At 37.9% G+C, this 22434-nt stretch overlaps 1 protein-coding gene across 2 annotated transcripts in view; it reads right to left on the reverse strand.

Moving 5' to 3' along the window:
• The window catches only part of GC (GC vitamin D binding protein), a 64861-nt gene that overhangs the window by 19325 nt on the left and 23102 nt on the right, over nucleotides 1-22434 (reverse strand). For both annotated transcript variants that reach the window (XM_003265721.2, XM_003265722.2), the window contains exons 3-7: nucleotides 9324-9393; nucleotides 8292-8424; nucleotides 5406-5617; nucleotides 3791-3923; nucleotides 3395-3489 (exon numbers count right to left, since the gene is read on the reverse strand). In XM_003265721.2, the coding sequence (XP_003265769.2) occupies nucleotides 3395-3489; nucleotides 3791-3923; nucleotides 5406-5617; nucleotides 8292-8424; nucleotides 9324-9393 (643 nt within the window). The remainder of the gene's footprint in view (nucleotides 1-3394; nucleotides 3490-3790; nucleotides 3924-5405; nucleotides 5618-8291; nucleotides 8425-9323; nucleotides 9394-22434) is intronic.

Consider the following 22434-nt stretch of genomic DNA (forward strand, 5'->3'; position numbering starts at 1 on the left):
TGAGGGACTATTATATTCAAAGAACTCAATAAAGTAGTTTCTTTCTTTTTTTTTTTTTTTGAGATGGAGTCTTGCTCTGTCTCCCCAGGCTGGAGTGCAGTGGCGTGATCTTGGCTCACTGCAGGCTCTGCCTCCCAGGTTCACACCATTCTCCTGCCTCAGCATCCCAAGTAGCTGGGACTACAGGTGCCCGCCACCATGCCTGGCTAATTTTTTTTTTTTGTGTGTATTTTTAGTAGAGACGGGGTTTCATTATGTTAGCCAGGATGATCTCGATCTCCTGACCATCCACCTGCCTCAGCCTCCCAAAGTCCTGGGATTACAGGTGTGAGCCACCGTGCCTGGCCAAGAAAGTAGTTTCTATTCCCATTATGGAAGCTTATTATGCATTGCTGGCAAGAAGTTCTTTGACTACCATTAGAGGAAAAAAGCTTGTGGGGATAGTAGAAGGAATCAAAGAGACTGTAAGTATGGAGGGAAAAAAAGTTGGCAAATCTAGATGTTTGAGAAAGTATGAGAGAAGTGCAACATAGAAACTATCAAAATTAAAATACAAGTTAACAGTAATCATACAAAAATCAAAGTGAAGATTGCAAATATAAGGTTGATACGATTTGGCTATGTCCCCACACAAATCTCATCTTTAATTGTAATTTACACAATTCCCACATGTGGTGGGAGAAACCTGGTGGGAGGTGATTGAATCATGGGGGTGAGTCTTTCCTGAGCTGTTCTCGTGATAGTGAATGAGTCTCACAAGATCTGATGGTTTTGAAAACAGGAGTTTCTCTGCACAAGCTCTCTCTTTGCCTGCTGCCATCCATGTAAGATATGATTTGCTCCTCCTTGCCTTCCACAATGATTTTGAGGCTTCCCTAGCCATGTGAAACTGTGAGACCAATTAAATCTCTTTCTTTGTAAATTGCCCAGTCTCAGGTATGTCTTTATCAGCAGCATGAAAACAGATTAATACAGTAAATTGGTACCAGGAGTGGGGTGCTGCTGAAAAGATACCTGAAAATATGGAAGTGACTTTGGAACTGGGTAACAGGCAGAGGTTGGAACAGTTTGGAGGGCTCAGAAGAAGACAGGAAAATGTTGGAAAGTTTGAAACTTCCTAGAGACTTGTTGAATGGCTTTGCCCAAAATGCTAATAGCGATATGGACAATAAGGTCCAGGCTAAGGTGGTCTCAGATGGAAATGAGCTTTTTGGGAACTGGAGCAAAGGTGACTCTTGTTATGTATTAGCAAAGAGACTGGTGATATTTTGCCCCGGCCCTGGAGATTTGTGGAACTTTGAACTTGAGGAAAATGATTTAGTATATCTGGCAGAAGGAATTTCTAAGCAGCAAAGCATTCAAAAGGTGAATTGAGTGCTGTTAAAGGCATTCAGTTTCAAAAGGGAAGCAGAGCATAAAAGTTCATAAAATTTGCAGCCAATGTGATAGAAAAGAAAAGCCCATTTTCTGAGGAGAAATTCAGTCTGGCTATAGAAATTTGCATAAGTATCAAGGAGCTGAATGTTAATCCCCAATACAATGGGGGAAAATGTATCCAAGGCATGTCAGAAGTCTTCACAGCAGCCCATCCCATCACAGGCCTGGAGACCTAGGAGGAAAAAGTGGTTTCTTGGACCAGGCTCAGGGTTCCCGTGCTGTGCGCAGTCTAGGGATTTGGTGCCCTGCATTCCAGCTGCTCCAGCCATGGCTGAAAGGGGCCAATGTAGAGCTCGGGGCATGGCTTCAGAGGGTACAAGCCTCAAGCCTGGGCAGCTTTCATGTGGTGTTGAGCCTGCAGGTGCACGGAAGTCAAGAATTGGGGTTTGGGAACTTCCGCCTAGATTTCAGAGGATGGATGGAAACACTTAGATGTCCAGGCAGAGGTTTGCTGTGGGGGCAGGGCTCTCATGGAGAACCTCTGCTATGGCAGTGCAGAAGGGAAATGTGGGGGTGGAGCCTCCAAATAGAGTCCTACTGGGGCACTGTCTTGTGGAGCTATGAGAAGAAGGCCACCATTCTCCAGACCCCAGAATGGTAGATCTACTGACAGCTTGCACTGTGCACCTGGAAAAGCCACAGATGCTCAACGCCAGCCTTTGAAAGCAGCTGGGAGGGAGGCTGTACCCTGCAAAGCCACAGAGGTGGAGCTGCCCAAGACCATGGGAATATGCCTGTTGCATCAGCATGAGCTGGATATGAGACATGGAGTGAAAGGCGATCATTTTGGACTTTTAAGATTTGACTGCCCTACTGGATTTTGAAGTTGCATGGGGCCTGTAGCCCCTTTATTTTGGCCAATTTTTCCCACTTGTAATGGCTGCATTTACCCACTGCCTGTACCCCCATTGTATCTAGGAAGTAACTAGCTTGCTTTTGATTTTACAGGCTCATAGGCAGAAGGGACTTGCCTTGTCTTAGATGAGACATTGTACTGTGGACTTTTGAGTTAATGCTGAAGTGAGTTAAGACTTTCGGGGACTGTTGGGAAGGCATGATTAGTTTTGAAATGTGAGGACATGAGATTTGGGAAGTGCCAGGGGTGGGATGATATGGTTTGGCTGTGTCCCCACACAAATCTCATCTTGAATTATAACTCCCACAATTTCCACATGTCGTCGGAAGAACCCAGTGGGAGGCGAATAAATTATTGGGGCGGGTCTTTCCTGCGCTGTTCTCATGATAGTGAATGAGTCTCATGAGATCTGATCATTTTAAAAACAGGAGTTTCTCTGCATAAGCTCTCTCTTTGCCTGCTGCCATCCATGTAAGATGTGACTTGCTCCTCCTTGCCTTCCACCATGATTGTGAGGCCTCCCAAGCCATGTGGAACTGTTAGTCCAATTAAACCTCTTGCTTTTGTAAATTCCCCAGTTATGGGTATGTCTTTATCAGCGGAGTGAAAATAGACTAATACAAAGGTAGATAACTAATGAGAATAAATTAATGAAGGGCAAGAGATATATACTGTATAGCACAAGTCTTCATACAACAAGTAAGAATTCAGATGTCTCATTCCAAGAAAAATTGAGCAAGGCAAATAATAGGTAATAAACAAAAAGGTTGTGGTTTTTTGTTTGTTTTTGTTTTTGTTTTGCTTTTTTATTTGTAACATATGCTAATATGAACACTGAAAGAATGTTTTCTAGTGGTCAACTATATGGAAAAGATTGATTAAAAGCAAATCTCATGTTTTATGACATAAACTTTTTCCTTATTTTTCATAATCTGTATAGAGAAAGAAAACAAGAATTTGGCCAGATTATTGAAGATTATTGGAGCTGAAAAGTCTATTTTATACCTTTCAATATAGACATCTTCTTAAAAAAACCCTAATATTATGGATAGACAGTGCAGAACCAAACATCTAAATATGACAATAGCACTTAATCTTTACCTGAGCCTTGATTTCTTCTCCCCATAAGCAGCATATTGTGAGCAGACTCTATTTGACAGAGTGGTGAGAAGTGATAAATGTTTAAGCTGGAGTCTCTAGAAAACAAGTGAAAGAATCTCATTAGATGGTCAAGATTCATTGAATACTGTATAAATGGAAAAAATAGGGACTATTAATTTCATGATTTTTTAATGAATAGGAAACTGAACACTGATGAAAGGAACTTATTGATATTACATTTCCAGAGGTATTACAGTTATTTTCCAATTAAGAAGATGCAAGGGAGGCATTTTAGAAACTTTTACTGATTGCAAAATCTCAATTTCTACCATTATCTAAAAGGAATGCTATTAGAAGAAAAAAATGTAAACATATAATAAGTAAAATGGGACATACCTCTTTCAAAAAGCATACAGTTGGGCTTGCAGAGGTACAGCAGGACCCTACCATAGAAAGATAACTCTTGGTGTAACTGACTAAAAGTGACAGAGGAGCTTGTCCATAATTAGTGGAATATTCCCACATAAATCTGTGGAGGAAAAAATAGAATTGGTCAAAAAATTTGTGAATAAACAAAATCTACTTCTTTATTTGAGACAGCATCTTGCCCTGTCATCTAGGCTGGAGTACACTGCTGTAATCATAGCTCACTGCAGTCTCAACCTCCTGGGCTCAAGTGATCCTCCTGCTTCAGCTTTCTTAGTAGCTGGGACTACAGGTGTATGCCACCATGCTCATCTAATTTTCTAATTTCTTGTAGAAATTAGGTCTCACTAATTGGCCCAGGTTGGTTTCGAACTCCTGGGCTCAAGTGATCTTCCCACCTCATCCTCTCAAAGTGCTAGGATTACAGATGTGAGTCAGCATCCTTGGCCCCCAAAACCTACTTTTTAGTAAGTATTTTGATGGAGAAAGGATATATGTTACATTAATTTATAGTTTTAATATCTAAAAAACACTAAGAATTTAGAGAGAAGGTTATAATACTGGCCACTATTAATCAGTATATTCATTAAAAATAGATTTACAAATTTCTATGTGGTTTGTGTGAGAGGAGGGGCCTTCTCTATTCACTTCATGTCTAGTCAGGTGCCTCACCCATGGTAGCTTCTTGTTAATTCATCTGCTAATTGAATTAATTAAAATGAATGTAATTGCTAGATTTATTTTTCCTTATCTATCTCAGTTTATTATTTTAGATAATTATTATCTATAGATTACTTATTTGTTGGAAGAAATAATTTCTATTTCTGGCAATAGATGTCCTTATGGATCTAAAAGGGACTGAAATTCTGGGCAAAGTCCCCTTTGAAAATTGACAGGAATGAGCAATCCTACTAATTTTTACAATTTATGACCACTTTGAATGACATTGCTTTTGGTTTTTGAATATGTATATATTTCTTACTTTAATAAATGTATTTTCCCCCAGTTTTGTTCATTTTTGTGACCTTCCAAGACTAACATAAAGAATCAGTGTATAATCTGGCCCCTTATGCATGTTAATAAAAATTTCAAGGTTATATGTTTACTTGATGTAGTAGATATGTCATATTTACATGTACACGTCACGTGTTTCTGGGATGTATAGGAGTGAAGAGAGAAGCTGTTTATTTTTTATGCTTTACTGGAAATTAAGTATTTAAAATGTGTACAGCAATAAAATTGCGTCTATCATATGACATGCGCAATGATCCTTAGCATCAGGGAAATCACCACAGGGGCTGTCAAATATTTGAAAATATATCATGTGGACAGGATACTCAAGTGATTCTGGTTCAGATAATAGGATTAGAGTTAGTAAGAGTTTGGGAAAATTGATTTTATCTCTGAGAAAGGCATTCACAAAACTCAGCACCAAAGGGAAGATGGACTGTCTCGGATGACAGTCAAGTTATCAGAATTTGTTCAGGTTGCTGTAGAAGAGGTGTTTCCACAGAGTAGGGGGTTAGATTAGAGTCATTTCTGATATTTTAGGTCCTAAAGTTCTATTTATGATGAAAGCACTCACTGATTAGCATATTCCTTTGGATCTTTCCTGAACGCCTCACAGATTTCATCATTTGTGGGTTCCACGTAGGTAGGGAATTCCTGTGGCTGGTGCTTCAGAGCAGCCATGCAGAGCTTTCTTTCCAGGCCCTCTTTGGTGCAGCACTCAGCAGTGCCTGGGTGAACGGGGAATGGAGAGTTACTTTCACAGGACTTGGCAGACAGTGCTGAGGTCTGGAGGAGAAGGAAAAAGGAAACTCTTATATATGTGTAAATTTCCAGGCTCTTAGACCTCCATTTAACATAATATCTTAGCCTATAATTAGAAAATTCTCATTTATAACTACGTATTCATGCCAAAGGCTCCATGAGGTGATTTTTTAACATGACAAGTTGTATGATTATTGGCAAGTATAGGATCTTATTTATGTTAATAAATGACTCCTCAGAGTAGAACAAAAATAGAACTTTGAATAACAAATGGACAGTGTTTATCTGATTAGAGCCATTAGAATTGTATTCTCTAGCCTAGTGTTCCTCCATGGGGATATTAACATCTCTGAGGATGAGAGGGTCATTTGAAAAAGCTCCACTGGTTATTCTGTCATCATCTCCTACCTGCTTTCTGCTGCAAATGCCCCAATAAGAGTGAGGAGGACCTCCCTCTGTTTATTAAATGAGCTCTCCTCCCCTCCCTTTATGAAATGAGTAGACTCTTGATTGCTGGTTCCTTTAACTTTCTACATTATTTGCATTCTCTTACCTAATGATTCTTGAACCTGCTTTTGCATCAGAATTAATCATAGAGTGCATAAAATATAAAATGCTTTGGTTGCACAACACAGAAATTCTGTTTCAGTAGGTCAAAAATAGGGCCTGAAAATCTGATTTTCCCAAGCTCCAAGATTTATGTGCAGGTGCAGTGTAGGTTGAAAATCACTGATGCACCCGCATTTACTGCTTTAACAATGATACACTGATACCTGTGAGCAGACTAAGTACTGTCAAAGCAATCGTAGCATCAAAATATTCTTTGTGGAAAAATTTCATATTTGAAATTAAAATCTAAAATAGAGTCACCATAGAGGAAAAAAGAATAGAAATAGTCATCATGGAAAAAATTACTTTGGGATTTATATGGGAAACAATACTTTGATATTCTTATACTTAATTTATAAGTTAGTCATCTTTTTAAGGTAAAATTTCTAAAAATCTTTTCTACCAGTGAAGGATGGCAACATGATGAATCACTTTTGTAAACTAACTTCTCACCGTCTTCCATACCATCCTTTCATCAGATTCGGAGAAGTTAAAAATTAGACTCTTTCTCTCTTTTTCATCCTATGTCTCTTTTCAGTCCATCTTTTTCCTTTCCATTCATTTCCCTGGCAACCCTTCTTTTTGCGTTTTTAAAGTTATCTTCTTTCAAGTAAAAAAAGGTTGACAAAATGTCAAAACACTTTTCAAAAATGTTTTGAACAAGCAGGAGAAAGAGAAATATATCATGCAAAAAATATCAATGCTATATCTGTTTTCTTACGTTCCAGGATTGTAGAGACAGATCATATCTCTGATCAAGGGATGTATTAGCCAAAATATGAAATAAAATAAAAATGTGCTCTGTTATGTCGATGATTTGATGCTTTCGTATTTTAAGGTGGTACAGAAGTTCAGGTTGAAATAAAAAATATTTATGAGCTTGGTGGAAGAAAAGGATTATAAAATTCTGAAAAAATAGATAAGGGACAGGTAAAGCAATTAATGGGTAAGAATATTCATTGTGTAGAGTCTATTCTAATCAGATCTTTGGAGCATTGTTTCTGTATGATATCTGCTGAAGGCTTGAACGGTGAGACAAATCTGTCTGTAAAAGCCTTTATCAAAATGCATCTAAATGTCATTTGCATCAGGCCTGATGGCTGCATTAATAAATTGCTGAAACTCCTTAGATTTAACCCGTTTCAGCTACTGTCTGAACACTGTCATTTCAGCATTTTAATTTTTGCATAAGTGCTATAGGGGAGAAACCTAGAATTTAGTTATGTGCATACAGGGCAACTTTTGAATCCTCCTCCCAAATTTGAAACCAACACTAAATTATTCTGGAGCACTTGGTACCAGTCCTGGCATGATGATAAAAGAGGATAAAGCTATGATCAGGTTTTTAAGCTATACACAACATTTTAGGATTCTTTCAAGAGGTTCATGAGCTGATATATATATATATATATATACACATTTTACATAATATGTAAAATGTATATATATACATATATAATTTCAATAGTTTTGGGGGAACAAAACTATTTTGTTTTTGATACACGGCTAAGTTCTTTAGGAGTGATTTCTGAGATTTTGGTGTACCTATCACCGGAGAAGTGCACAGTGTACCTAATCTATAGTTTTTTATCCCTCGCCCCCTTCACCCTTCTCTCCAAGTTCCCAAAGTCCATTGTATCCTTCTTATGCCTTTGCATCCTCATAGCTTAGCTCCCACTTATAAGTGAGAACATACGATATTTGGGTTTTCATTCCTGAGTTACTTCACTTAGAATAATGATCCATGGGCTGATATTTGAGAAGATCAAATGTATGATGATAAAACTTAGGTTTTAGAGTCATATCTGGATTTATATTTTATAACTGCCTCTTGCTAGCAATGTATATTTAATAAATCACTAAATTACTCTATGACCCAGTTTTCTCATTTGAACCTTGTAGGAATAATGGGTAATATTGATTCATTATGTTACAATAAACCGGGCTCTAAAGACAACAGGCTTCATATTTCCCCCAAACTAGGAGTAAATGGAGTGGCTATCTAAAATTTTTTCAACACATGGTATAAAGGCCTATTTTGGCTTTCTTCTCTGGGCTGCCATAGAGATGGCCAGCCACAGAAACCTACCCTGGTGTCATAGCAGTCAGGGTCAGCCCCTTCCACACAGCAGGCTTCGGTCAAGGAGACAACTTCCTTCACAAGCTGGCTGACCTGTTCAAACGTGCCACTGGGAAATTTTCTACTGTACAGGACTAGTGACCTGAGGGGAAAATAAGACAATATATCAATTAGAACTGAAACTTTTTTTTTTTTTTTAGATGGAGTCTCGCTCTGTCGCCCAGGCTGGAGTGCAGTGGTGTCATCTCAGCTCACTGCAATCTCCACCTCCCGGGTTCAAGCGATTCTCCTGCCTCAGCCTCCCGAGTAGCTGGGACTACAGGTGTGCACCACTATGCCTGGCTAATTTTTGTATTTTTAGTAGAGACAGGGTTTCACCATGTTGGTCAGGATGGTCTAGATCTCTTGACCTTGTGATCCGCCCTCCTTGTCTTCCCAAAGTGCTGGGATTACAGGCATGAGCCACCGTGCCTGGCCAGAACTGAAATTTTCCTTTTACATTTTGGCACATTAAGATACGAAAACTGTTCAATGTTTAAATGAAATATTGTATACATTTACTTCTTTATTTGGCTAATGAAGAAAATGAGGTTTAATTTAAAAAGCAGTTTTTGTTCTAGGCAAATTTATCTTGGAAAGCAGAAATTGAACTTAGGGCTTCCATCAAACCAGTCTGGTGCTGTCCTTCTTAAGCCTCCCCAAATGTACTTGCTCTGTACCTCATTGCCTTGGTTTCCCAGATTCCTAGAATGTACAATTGCATTTTAATGACCTTAGAAAGCTATGCTTTACGTATTATCTTTGAACTCATTCATAAACTTACTGGTGACAGATTCTTAGACTGTAGTAACAAGAGGTCATCTGGAATCTCTGGATGTCCTTAATTTGCTTGACTCTTGTGCCTACATTGGGCCTGGGGCTCTGTCCTCTTACTCTTGGCAAGGATTAAGGATGAACCTCCATACTGAGTCAAAGTTACCTCACACTCAGTTTTTTTCAAGATCAAATCACCAAGAGAGTGAGTGGCTACTGCACACTTACAGAGATGTGAAGTCCTCCTTTCCCAGATGGGAGAATTCCTTGCAGACTTTATTCTTTTCATAATCCCGGCCTAGGAGGCAGAAATAGAAAAATTTGTATGTTTCCCCTTTTGATGAATATTATGTTACATGTACATGTATAAAGTCCACGTGGCCTACAATGAAAATCGTATTTTCTCAATGTTTATATACAATTTCATATTTTGGGGGCCTTTCTAGCCCTTCTGTCACTACAGGCCACAATTTTATGGCATTCTGTTATATTTTAGTCACCAGCAGAACAAAAGGAGAGAGTAAACTAATACTGAACGTAGGGGAGTCAAATGATACATGTCAACTAGTGAGTCAGAAGCTATTGATATGGCAGCTGTTAGGTCCTATCTTTATAATGATACCCAAATGAGAATTTTTCTCCTTCCTTCCCTCTTTCCCACGCTGCTTCCTCCCTTCCTGCTTTTATTGTCTCAGTTTTACCTGAGGCCTGAAAAGAAAAACAGAACAACAAATAAGTGGAGACTGTCTCCACTCCAAGATGAGGGGCTGGCGCCACTAATGCAGGACTTTAAAGGAGGTACAGGAGAGTTAGTGCTGCCACCCATGCTCTGCTTCTCGGCTCCTGGCTGTCTAAGGGACGGCTAGGAATTCAGCTGGGGACAAGGTGGAAATCAGGCAAAGAATATTTTGGACAACGTTAGTGTGGTGAGTCTGAGGAATGGTGGGAAGTGTTTCCTTTCACTTTCACATAGGGACAAGGGCTTCAAGAAACCACTCAGCGCTTGACAGGGAGCTCTTGGAATTTGGGGTGTAATGGACAGTTGTCTGATTCAGGCTGGAGAAATCTAGAGGGTGATGGGCTTGCTAAGTGGCCTGGAGAACAAAGCAGAGGACTGGGTGGGAAGTTGTCATGTGACCTACAGACCTGATGTAGCTCAAGCAGGAGAGTGAGCTGGCCAGGAATTGTCTTAAGTATATTTCCCCCAGTCCTAGCTCCACCCCCAACAAAGTGCTATCTACAGAGCAGTGGACTGCCAACAGTTGGGTCTCTGTGTGGAGGTAGACAATTTGAAAACCAGGGGCCCAGAGGAGAGTCTTAAGGTGCCAGCTGCATATGAGAGATCTCCAGGAATAACAAGGGAGAGAGATCACCAAAGAACACAGTAAGAGAAAATGGCAGCTTTGCACATCTTCATAACCAGAGGAGACAACCTTGGCTCACCATGCTGCCCATTGAATTTTTTGTCCATTGAGTTGAGTTTTTCCTGCTGCTACCTCTCTTACTAGCTTCTCCTTTCCTGTGTTAGCCCTGGAGGAGCTAGAAGCAGCCTAGAGAGTAGGAGGAAGGAGGAAAAGAGAATAGGCAAAGGAGACAAGAGGCAGGTATCTGTGTCTCTCTTTCCCACCACAGGCAACAGAACTGAAACAGGCCCGAATGGGGGAGTAGCTTCAACTTTCAACGAATTAAAACATTTTTGACTATTAAATGTAACTAGCCATTCTCATGATGAAATGACATTGGTATTTGAGAGGGAAAAGAAAAATCACAGTACCTGCTCTTGAGTTCATTCACGCTACAGGGAAGAGCTAGTTACTAATCATGAGACCCTCTTGTTCAACATGTCCATCACATATGTAATAGGGCGGACACATCAAAGTCAGTCAGTGTTCTCCTAACCTGACTCATCATTTATGCAAATAAGCCCAGGAAATTTCCCTCCTGTGATGTTATATCTTCGGAGAAAAATGTAGGAAGTATATAAATTGCCTACTCTGTTTTAAGTGGCTTTAACTTTTAGTGATTTATCCTTCTCACTTTAAATGTTAGGAAAGTCATCTCAGGTGATATGATGGTAACTGCTGTCAGGCTTTAATCCCAAAGATTTCCTTTTCTCTCTAACAGTTACAATGTTATGGAAGACTGTGTAAACATATGCCTGGGTGGAAATTTCTATTTGATGGCTTGCAGTGGAGGTGGTGGTGATTAGATACAGACTTGAAAGGGTTGTATTTTTTTTTTTTTTTAAGATTCTCTTTAGGACTCATCAGATTAATGTCACCTGTTTAAAGTCAGATTGCCTGTAGAGGAAGCAGTCGCAGCATGTACTTTTTTGGATGGATACCTCCCCAAAATATTTTTGAGGTGAGAAAAGTCAGATTTGATAATTGTGAGAAAAAGACATTCTTCAGCAGCACTTTTTAACAAGAGACCTACTCAAACACCCTCAAAACCACATAGAAGGTGGAAAAGAACTCACATACCTGAATCCTGAATCTGATGTTATTCTGGCAACTAGGACAAGGCAGTAGAGTTGATAAAGCTAATTGTCAGTGGAACCAAAAAAGCCACTTGCAACAAACCTGTGTTATGTCTGAGAACCTTCACATCTCGTACATTTTCTGAAATGTATTGATTAGTTTACAAGGCTGGATATTGTGACAGGTTCAAAAGGTTAAGCAAGGCAGAAAACTTCTATTAATCATTAATGGTATTCTATAGAATTGAAGACTAGAACACAGAGAAGAATTAGGGCTAGAACTGTCCTCATGTGGTGATGAGCTGTACTTACGATGTCAAAAGTTGTTTTAGTTTGCTCCTAAAGCAGAGCTAGGAGAAATGGCTGGCAGTTATATGGCAGTAGATTCTAGTAAGAAATCTTTATTCCAACTGTGGCTATTTTATAACTGAAATGAAAGCAGCCTTTTGAAGAGGTGAGTTTGTTTTATCATTGTAAATATCAAAATAGATTTAAATACCATATATTGTAAAGATCCCTGAATTTAGTACAATGTATCCTCGTCATCTGTAAGATCACTTGCTGGGGATTATAAACTAGTCTCTTTTAAACATAGCGAGAGATTATAAGGAATATTTTTTCCCAAGGCTTACTGTGTTTTAAGACATACACAAAATAGCCCTAATAAGAACTTCTTTTCCTTATAATAAATAGGAGCTAAGTTTGTTTAAATTCCTCCCTACAAATGGAAGAGGTTATTTTTATTAGTACTTCTCTTGTGACCATTCAATAACATGCAAAGTGAAATCCTGTATTCAAATGGGGTACCCCCGACGAACATTTTGAGAAATATTTTGTTTCTAACCTTCCAGATTCTGATTTCTCATTTCACTAAAAATGTAAAGTTTTACTTATATTATGGGAATGTGAGTGTGCATGTGAAGGTAGTGTAAATGGGCACCGCATGTTATCCCATTAAATAGTTTGAATTTAATTAACTATTTGTGTTTGCACACAGCACTTTAGAATTCATGGGCATTATATACTGCTTTAGTTAGAATGCAAACTGATGAGAGAAAAGTGGTAAACTAGATGGACTGAATAAGGCTTAAAGTGGTTTTGAAACTATTTTTTGCTGGAACATTCAGCGTTGGGCATAACAGGAAACAAGGGAGGAAGCTCAAGAGGGATATTGAGAAAGCTCAGAATTAAAATATAAAAATAACCTGTAGAGGAAGCTGTTGCACCATTATCTTTCAGGTGAGCTACCCAAAATGTACTTCTGATAAAATAATTTTATAAATTCATTTGCCCGAAGAGAAGATATCTAGCTTACAAGACAAAGCCAATGTATGTCAATCCTTGTCTCAATTTGCAAATACAGCAAATAAATACTAAAGTTAATTTGCAATGTGATTATTACTAATTGATTCCCCATTCCATGGAATACTGCTTAATAAATGTTTTTGGTGTAAAACCAGTTGAGCTCACTCCAATTCATATAGTTAAATCCTGTCTCAAATGAAACTGTAAATTATATGCTCTGTTTTCAAATGTACCATTTTGTAATAAAGAAGGTGATTTGGACTTTGATATGGCCCTAGTAAATATTGGCATAATCTTAGTGACTCTGATGAAATCACTTTCACATGAAGTGACCCCCCACAGTACTAAGTGTTTACAAATTCCACTAACAGAGTTTTTGCTTTCTGCGATAGCATGTTCTACTTTTTATCTATATTGTGAAACATTCTGGTAAGTCTTGTTTAATTCTGAACTTTTGAAAGCCAGTGTGATTTATTTTCAGGAAATCTTTGCTGCTTCAGGCACCTTACCTCTACCAACAGAGTTGACAATATTCATTCATACATGTAACAGATATTTTTTGAGGCTTACTTTGTGCCAAGCATTGGGTTCAATACTGAATTTGAGCATAAAATGGAGCCCAAAATAGACACATCCTTGCCCTCATGTAACTTTCGTTGTAATGGGGATAGCTAATAAGATACTGTCTTGTTATGAAGTTTATTAAAGTAGGTATTTGGAGCCTTCACTATTACTAGTCTCTCACTAAAACCTAATTTGGCTCCCTAGAACAGTTATTTGTATACCAAGAACATTAATGGATCCTAAATAACATTGACATAAATATGTGCTCCTACAGGATGCTAGGAACTATCTCAAGTTGCTGTTTTCCTATTGTGTTCTGGAGAATCATGGGCTTTAACAGCTCTGTTGGGCATTTCATATTTTCACAATTTCATTTCTTTGGCATTTTTATTTCTATTCTGTACTGACAGACTCATCCATGTCAGAAAAGTTCAGTATATTTGTTAGTATTTTTTAAAATAAATTTACCTTTTAAGAATATGGTTTGCAGTGTTTATTCAAACTAGTCAGGCATGATATTTTTGATCTCACAGTAGTGAATTGACTTAAATAGTAAACATTATTGAGCTGGTTTAGGAAGCTGATCTGGTTATAAGAGATTTCTGTATCACTAAAAATATTGCCAATGAAAAAGTTTGAGCTTGAGTCAATGAAAAGAAATTCAACCCTTTTAATACTAAACCCAGAGACCCACATGACATCTATAGATAAACTAATCTAAAAGTTAACTGTACCTCTTAGGATGATATCGGTGGAACAAATTGAGCGTCCTTTCAGACTTTGAAAATTCAAACACAAATGAAAACAGCAAAAGATATATAGTCAATGGGTTAATTACTCAGAAACTGCAACTGCAATAGGAGACAGCATCACAGACTCACTCAGACTAATGTCCTTGCGTTCACCTTGGGTGGTAGCCTGTCCTTTGTGACTCACCAAAGTCCCAGAGGAAGCATTTTTTCCTCCATGCATCCCATCCCACCTCTCTTTCCTTTTGTGGGTTGGTTACCTCCTCATCTGTAATTGCTTTTGTAGGGGTAAAGATAGAGGGGGAGGTTTCTGTCTTCCACTTTTGGGATGGGTAAAGGTGATATCCCCTGCATTTAATTTGGAAGCTTAGAATACATTGAAGCACTTAGGTTCTACAGCAATATAAGTATAAATAATAATAATAATATCATGATAACAGTTAAAATTTGAGTGCCAACAATTTGGTGATACTGTTCTAAATATTTGACATATATTACCTGCTTTAATCTTCACAAAAATTTTGTGAGGTTTGTGGTTATCACAGTTTACATCCCATGTTTACTACCTATTTTTATGCATCATTTTAAGAACATCTCCTATTTAAATTATTTCTATGAAAAATTGTACTTTAACTTCTAAATAACATATAACTTTTTGAGCACATTTTGTCCATGAGTTAGAGAATTGCTCTATTGAAATTTAGTGCTATTCTTTTTACGGTATCAAAAGATTCATTATTATTCATGCCTGTCTAAAAATCTTTATCTATGACTGTCAGTCCTGGAAAAAAGTCATTCTTATTCTTCATTTTCTCCCCCCACCCCCTTTTTTTAAAAAAATAAAAAAGCTTGCAGGGTCTGGCACAGGAAAACAGAAAGGTAAGCAGATTGGTTGAAAGACTCAGGCGCTTTGGTCTTAGTAGTGACAGAGACTTGAAGTAATATTCACTAGACGTTTGCTAATAGGTCTTATAAAGGAGGCATATACTAATATTTCCTTTAAGCAAAATTGTCTTTATTTTCCATGAAAGTTCTTTCGGGGCAAAGATCATGTCTAAAATTTTAGGTTCTGGATGCCTGGCACAATTCTGGACATTCCCATAAAAGTCACTTCATTAAGCAAGTATTATAAAATCTGAAGAAAGTCTCATTCAACAAGGGATGGCACAGTCATAGTTCCACATGGCACTCCTTTGATAAGGTGATATGAACAGTAAGTGGTGGCAATTCTGCCACCCTGGCTAGCCACATATGATCTATCTCAATTAAAACTTGAGAAAACATCAACTCAAAATGGATTAAAGGCTTAAATGTAAGACCTGAAGCTGTTAAACTAATACAAGAAAAGATAGGGGAAAAGCTCCATGATGTTGGTCTAGGCAATGAGTTTTTTGGACATGACTCTGAAATCACAGGCAACAAAAGCAAAAATAGACAAATGGGATTGCATCATACTAAAAGGCTACTGCACAGCAAAGGAGAAACTAACAAAGTGAAGAGACAACCCACAGAGTAGGAGAAAATATTTGCAAACCACATATCAGATAACAGGTTAATATACAAAATGTGTAAGGAACTCAACTCAATAACAAGAAAACCAATAACCTATTTAAAACATTAGCAAAGAACCCAAACAGACATTTCTCAGAAGAAAACATACAAATGGCCAACAGGTTTATAAAAAATGTTCAGCATCAGGAATCATTAAGGAGATGCAAATTAAAACCACAATGAGATATCACCTCACACCTGTTAGAATGGCTATTGCCAGAAAGATTGAAAGATAAGGCCGGGCGCGGTGGCTCACGCTTGTAATCCCAGCACTTTGGGAGGCCGAGGCAGGCAGATCACGAGGTCAGGAGATCGAGACCACGGTGAAACCCCGTCTCTACTAAAAATACAAAAAAATTAGCCGGGCGTGGTGGCGGGCGCCTGTAGTCCCAGCTACTGGGAGAGGCTGAGGCAGGAGAATGGCGTGAACCCGGGAGGCGGAGCTTGCAGTGAGCCGAGATTGCGCCACTGCACTCCAGCCTGGGCGACAGAGCGAGACTCCGTCTCAAAAAAAAACAAAAACAAAAAAAAAAGGAAAGATAAGTATTGGCAAGAATGTGGAGAAAAGGGAACTCTTTTCCACTGCTGGTGGAAATATACATTAGTACAGCCATTATGGAAAACAGTATGGATGTTTCTCAAGAAACTAAAAATAGAACTACCATATGATTTAACAATACCACTTCCGGTTATATATGCAAAGAAATATAAATTAATAGGTTGAAGGGATGTCTGCCCTCCCATGTTTACTGTAGCATTATTCACAGCTACCAAGATACTGAAACAACCTAAGTGTCCATCAACAGATTAATGGATAAAGAAAATGTGATGTATTTACATAGTTGAATACTATTCAGCCTTAAAAAGAGAAGGAAGGAAATTCTGTCATTTGTGACAACATGGATGATCCTGGAGAACATTATGTTAAGTAAAATAAGCCAGGTACAGAAAGAAAAATACTGCATTATATCATATATGGAATCTGAAAAAGTTGAACTCACAGAAGAGGAAAATGATGGTTACTAGAGGCTGCAGAGAGAAGAGGAAGGAGGGAATGAGGAGCTACTGGGAAAATAGTGCAAAATTTCAGTTAGACAGGAGGAATGTTTTGAGATCTATTTTGTGTCAGGGTGACTACAGTTAATCATGTATTTTATATTTCAAAATAACTTGAGTAAATTTCAAATGCCTCAGAAAAAATGATAAGCAGTGAGATGGTAGAGGAGTTCACTGATGATTTTATCATTCCCCATTATATATAGATATCAAACTATTCCATTGTGCCCCAGAAATGTATATAATTATAATTTGCCAATTAAAAAACAGTACCTTTTAAACCAGAAAACACTGTACATGGGTGATTTCCTTTCACTGTTTCCTATCAATATACACATCTAAATGACTACTGAAGTTATACTGTATAAGCCGAAATCAAATTATGCAATCTAATGGAGAGGATATATTGGACGTGTATCATTATTTATGTGTCTGTCATCACACATGTTTCTGTCAGAAAGATCTCCTGAGCCATTTAAATGCATTTTAAGTCCAACAGATTGCATTATCTTGTATAGGAAAATTTCTATTTCAAAGATTAGTAATTTGTCTTTTTAAAATTATGAAAAGTAGATATTTGTATATTAATTTTTAGTATGGCCAAAAGAGTTTTATGGTGCTTGTCTGCTATAGTGATGTGTTAGTAAGATTTTTTTTCATGAATGGAATATAATTTTCTAATTTTCTTATTAAATCCCAGTAAGAAACTGAAGGCTTATTATTGGACACTTGTAAGAACTGTAATTTAAATGGGAAATTTCACTATCAAGTACTCAGTGCTATTTTGTGTTAACCATTGTGATATACATTGCTTTAAGTGCTTTTATAGCACTTCATTTGTCTTAGTAAGGCTAAAGAGAGCCTTTTAAACAAATTAATAATGAGCTTTGCAGTATCATGTAGATGGAAAACGGAATGCCAATGTTTTCTACAGGATATATACTAGATATTACCTTCCAGTTGTCACCAGGATATAATTCCTTAGACATATTTGCTAAGAAAACTTAAAAGGAACACTCACTTCAGTGTTAGCCTAGTCAACAATCCAACGATGTATTTTGTTATTTATATTTTTAAAAATCTAGTATGTAGGCCGGGCACGGTGGCTCACTCTTGTAATCCCAGCACTTTGGGAGGCCGAGGCGGGCGGACCACGAGGTCAGGAGATCGAGACCACGGTGAAACCCCGTCTCTACTAAAAATACAAAAAATTAGCCGGGCGTGGTGGCAGGTGCCAGTAGTCCCAGCTACTCGGAGAGGCTGAGGCAGGAGAATGGCGTGAACCCGGAAGGTGGAGCTTGCAGTGAGCCGAGATTGCGCCACTGCACTCCAGCCTGGGCGACAGAGCAAGATTCCGTCTCAAAAAAAAAAAAAAAAAAGAATCTAGTATGTATTTGTCAAATAAAAGTGTTTTCATTTTAAAACCAATTATTACCTAATATTTGCAACAGAACTGACAATATCAAAATAACACATTTACTTTCATGTAGTAAAATTTGAAGACTGAAATATGTTATTCTAAGACTGTGCTCTTGCTATTGTATTTTTTAATAGATAACAAAATCAGTTATTTCCATATAAAAATATTCTCACTCATAAGTGGGAGTTGAACAATGAGAACACATGGACACAGGGAGGGGAACATCAAACACTGGGGCCTGTCAGGGGGTTGGGGGCTAGGGGAGGAATAGCATTAGGAGAAACACCTACTGTAGATGGTGGGTTGATGGGTGCAGCAAACCAACATGGAACATGTATACCTGCAGGTTCTGCACATGTATCCCAGAACTTAAAGTTTATATATAAAAAAAAAACAAAATAAAACCTACATAGGAATTCAGCTGCATCAGCAGATGTGAATGTGGAAGACATATATAACTACATAACACTCTTTGTATACTCCAATAAATCTTTCTAAATCAGCTTTCAAAAAAAGTTATGTAAGTTTCACTTCTCTAGGATGAAAAACACAATGTGTTAAATGTAAACGTATTTAAACAATTCATACGTGATTTCATTTATAGAGAATAAAAATGGCTGGTAACTAATTATTTTGCCTATTTTAAATGTAAAGATACGATCATTTGTTAATATTATTTTCTTTAGGTAGTGGTAGACCTCAAGTTACTATTTTACCATGACAGCCAGGTTAGCAAACCCAAATGCTCATAAGATCTAGGAACCACACAACTTACATTTGATCCAAGGTAAGAAAGCATTAAATGCCCAGTGGTGAAAACTGAGGGTTTAGTCCAAAAGGTGGAGTCACAATTCAGCTCCAGTTCATCATTGCCATGTGAAAATTTGGCCGTTATTACCACACCTTCCTGTGTTTCCAGAGAAGCTAGAAATCTACATTTTTATGGAGAATCTCCAAGTTTTGAAATGTTGACAAGTTAAATGAGACTTTAAAGACAGACTTAAAGAAACTTTGTTGGCCCAAACCATGAGGGCCAAAGAAAACATCCATAGGAGGCTGTATTTTATCATGATTTAAGATAGAGGCTTTGGATACAGACCACCTGGATTTGAATTCCTGCTATCCTGGGTAATAGTGAGACTGCTGGCAAGTTGCTTATCCTCTCTGTTCTTCCTCAGTTTTCTCGTTTGTAAAATGAAGATGATTGTATCCTCAGGAAACAGAATGTTGCTGTCAGTTATTATTGTTATTAGCTAAATCCAATTATTTCATGATCATTGTTATACATATGAGTATATATATATATATGTACATATCTATCTACACACACACACACACACACACACACACAGACACACACAGACACATCAGCTATCTCCTGGGAGCATGGCATTATATGAAAGAAAACTCTAAAGCCACCAATCTTTACGGAACCTGAGTCTGATGGTAGACGTAAGTATACAAAATCCCAATTTTGTAATATTACACAAAAATTTATTGAACACCTACTAAATGCCAAGTAGTGTTCTATAACTGGGAATTACAGGAAATAACAAAAGTTCTTAGTTTCACAAAGCTTACATTCTACATTTGTTACAATAAGCAAATGAACAACCAGTGATAAGGCAAGGTACTAGGTGCTAAGAAGAAAAAACAAATCCAAGTAAGGGGATAGAAGATAATGAACTGGTAGGTGTTATTTGTGGTAGGTTGGCTAGAGAAGCCCCCTCTATAAATAGACTTGGAGTAGATGCCTGAAGAAGGTGAGGAAGGGAGCTATGAGAATATCTGGACAATCAATGTTCTAGGAATAGAGAAGAGCTAATGCAAAGCCCTGGGGTGCAAAGGACTTAGAGTGTGAGATAATGTGGAGGCCAGTGTGGTCAGATCAGAACGAATGAGAAAAATAGGAGAGAGAGAAAGAGAGAGGAAGCAATGGGTAGAATGAAGAAGTTAGATGACCAAAAATATTGGGGAAGGGCATCATCAATTCCTTTTAGAGATTTCTTCATTTTCTCCTATCCTAAATAGATTAAGCTGGTGGTGTTTTATAGAGTGTGCACACTTATCCTTATATTACATAATGGTGACTGCATATGTGGCATTGCACCTGATATCAATAAGATGAAACATTGCTATTGATTTTCAGGGAGGTTAATATTGCTCTCAATGATGAGAGCTCTATGACATCAGCCCTTGTGTAGGGCTGTTTTGACAGGGAAAGAAGAGAAGGAAAAGTGTAGCTCACCCACCAACCCAAAGGGAACTTTCTTCTTGCAGTTTTACATCATGTTTAATAAAAAAAAAAATATGCTATGAATGAAATGCTTAAAGCAAAAAGGAAAATGTTCATTATAAAAACCTGTTTTTGCCAACACTCTTATCAACTACAGTGGTTTATTTCCTGTTGGCATGATTACCTTAATAAATTTGTAGCTGTGTCACAACCCTCTGATCTTTGACAAACCTGACAAAAACAAGAAATGGAGAAAGAATTCCCTATTTAATAAATGGTGCTGGGAAAACTGGCTAGCCATATGTAGAAAGCTGAAACTGGATCCCTTCCTTACATCTTACACAAAAATTAATTCAAGATGGATTAAAGGCTTAAATGTTAGACCTAAAACCACAAAAACCCTATAAGAAAAGCTAAGCAATACCATTCAGGACATAGGCATGGGCAAGGACTTCATGTCTAAAACACCAAAAGCAATGGCAACAAAAGCCAAAATTGACAAATGGGATCTAATTAAACTAAAGAGCTTCGGCACGGCAAAAGAAACTACCATCAGAGTGAACAGGCAACCTACAGAATGGGAGAAAATTTTTGCAACCTACTCCTCTGACAAAGGGCTAATATCCAGAATCTACAAAGAACTTAAACAAATTTATAAGAAAAAAGCAACCCCATCAAAAAGTGGGCAAAGGATATGAACAGACACTTCTCAAAAGAAGACATTTATGCAGCCAACAGACATGTGAAAGAATGCTCATCATCACTGGTTATCAGAGAAATGCAAATCAAAACCACAATGAGATACCCATCTCACACCAGTTAGAATGGTGATGATTAAAAAGTCAGGAAACAACAGATGCTGGAGAGGATTTGGAGACATAGGAACACTTTTACACTGTTGGTAGGAGTGTAAACTAGTTCAACCATTGTGCAAGACAGTGTGACGATTCCTCAAGGATCTAGAACTAGAAATACCATTTGACTCAGCCATCCCATTACTGGGTATATACCCAAAGGACTATAAATCATGCTGCTATAAAGACACATGCACATGTATGTTTATTGTGGCACTATTCACAATAGCAAAGACTTGGAACCAACCCAAATGTCCATCAATGATAGACCAGATTAAGAAAATGTGGCACATATACACCATGGAATACTATGCAGCCATAAAAAGGATGAGTTCATGTCCTTTGCAGGGACATAGGTGAAGCTGGAAATGATAATTCTAAGCAAACTATCACAAGGACAGAAAACCAAACATCGCGTGTTCTCACTCATAGGTGGGAGTTGAACAATGAGAACACTTGGTTACAGGGTGGGGAACATCATAGCCTGGGGCCTGTCGTGGGGTGGGGAGCAGAGGGAGGGATAGCATGAGGAGATATACCTAATGCTAAATGACGAGTTAATGGGTGCAGCAAACCAACATGGCACATGTATACCTATGTATCAAACCTGCACATTGTGCACATGTACCCTAGAATTTAAAATACAATAATAATAAAAAAGAAAACTTGAATAAAAAAAAAGAAAAAAAATGCAAAAAATCTTTTTAGTGCTCTGTTAACAGAGTGTGTAACTTAAAACTGAGATTTTTTTTGGTGTAGTTTAATTTTAAAAATCAATTTTTATAAATGTTTCCTGGTCGTTAAAGGTAACTTCTCTATCTGCAAGTTAAAAAAAATAATTTTATAGCTGTGTCACCAGTCTTTGTTACTTGGTTTCTTTGGAAGGGAAGAGGGAAAGATATATTGTATATTAGTATTCCATCCATTTCAGTCCTAGGGGAAGAAGCTACTTGTAGGCAACTGGCAAATACTGCCTTGTTGCTTCTGATAGGGTAGCAAAAGTGGACATTTTCTTATGACACTATCCAGATTTAGCAGATTTGGTAAGCTGTTTTCTCTAAGATGTACCCAGTGGCTTGGGAACAAGATTCCCAATGCTGTTTGATAGGAGAGGGCTGGCTTAAC

This window comes from Nomascus leucogenys, chromosome 9 (genome assembly GCF_006542625.1).
Source record: "Nomascus leucogenys isolate Asia chromosome 9, Asia_NLE_v1, whole genome shotgun sequence".
Lineage (NCBI taxonomy): Eukaryota > Metazoa > Chordata > Mammalia > Primates > Hylobatidae > Nomascus > Nomascus leucogenys.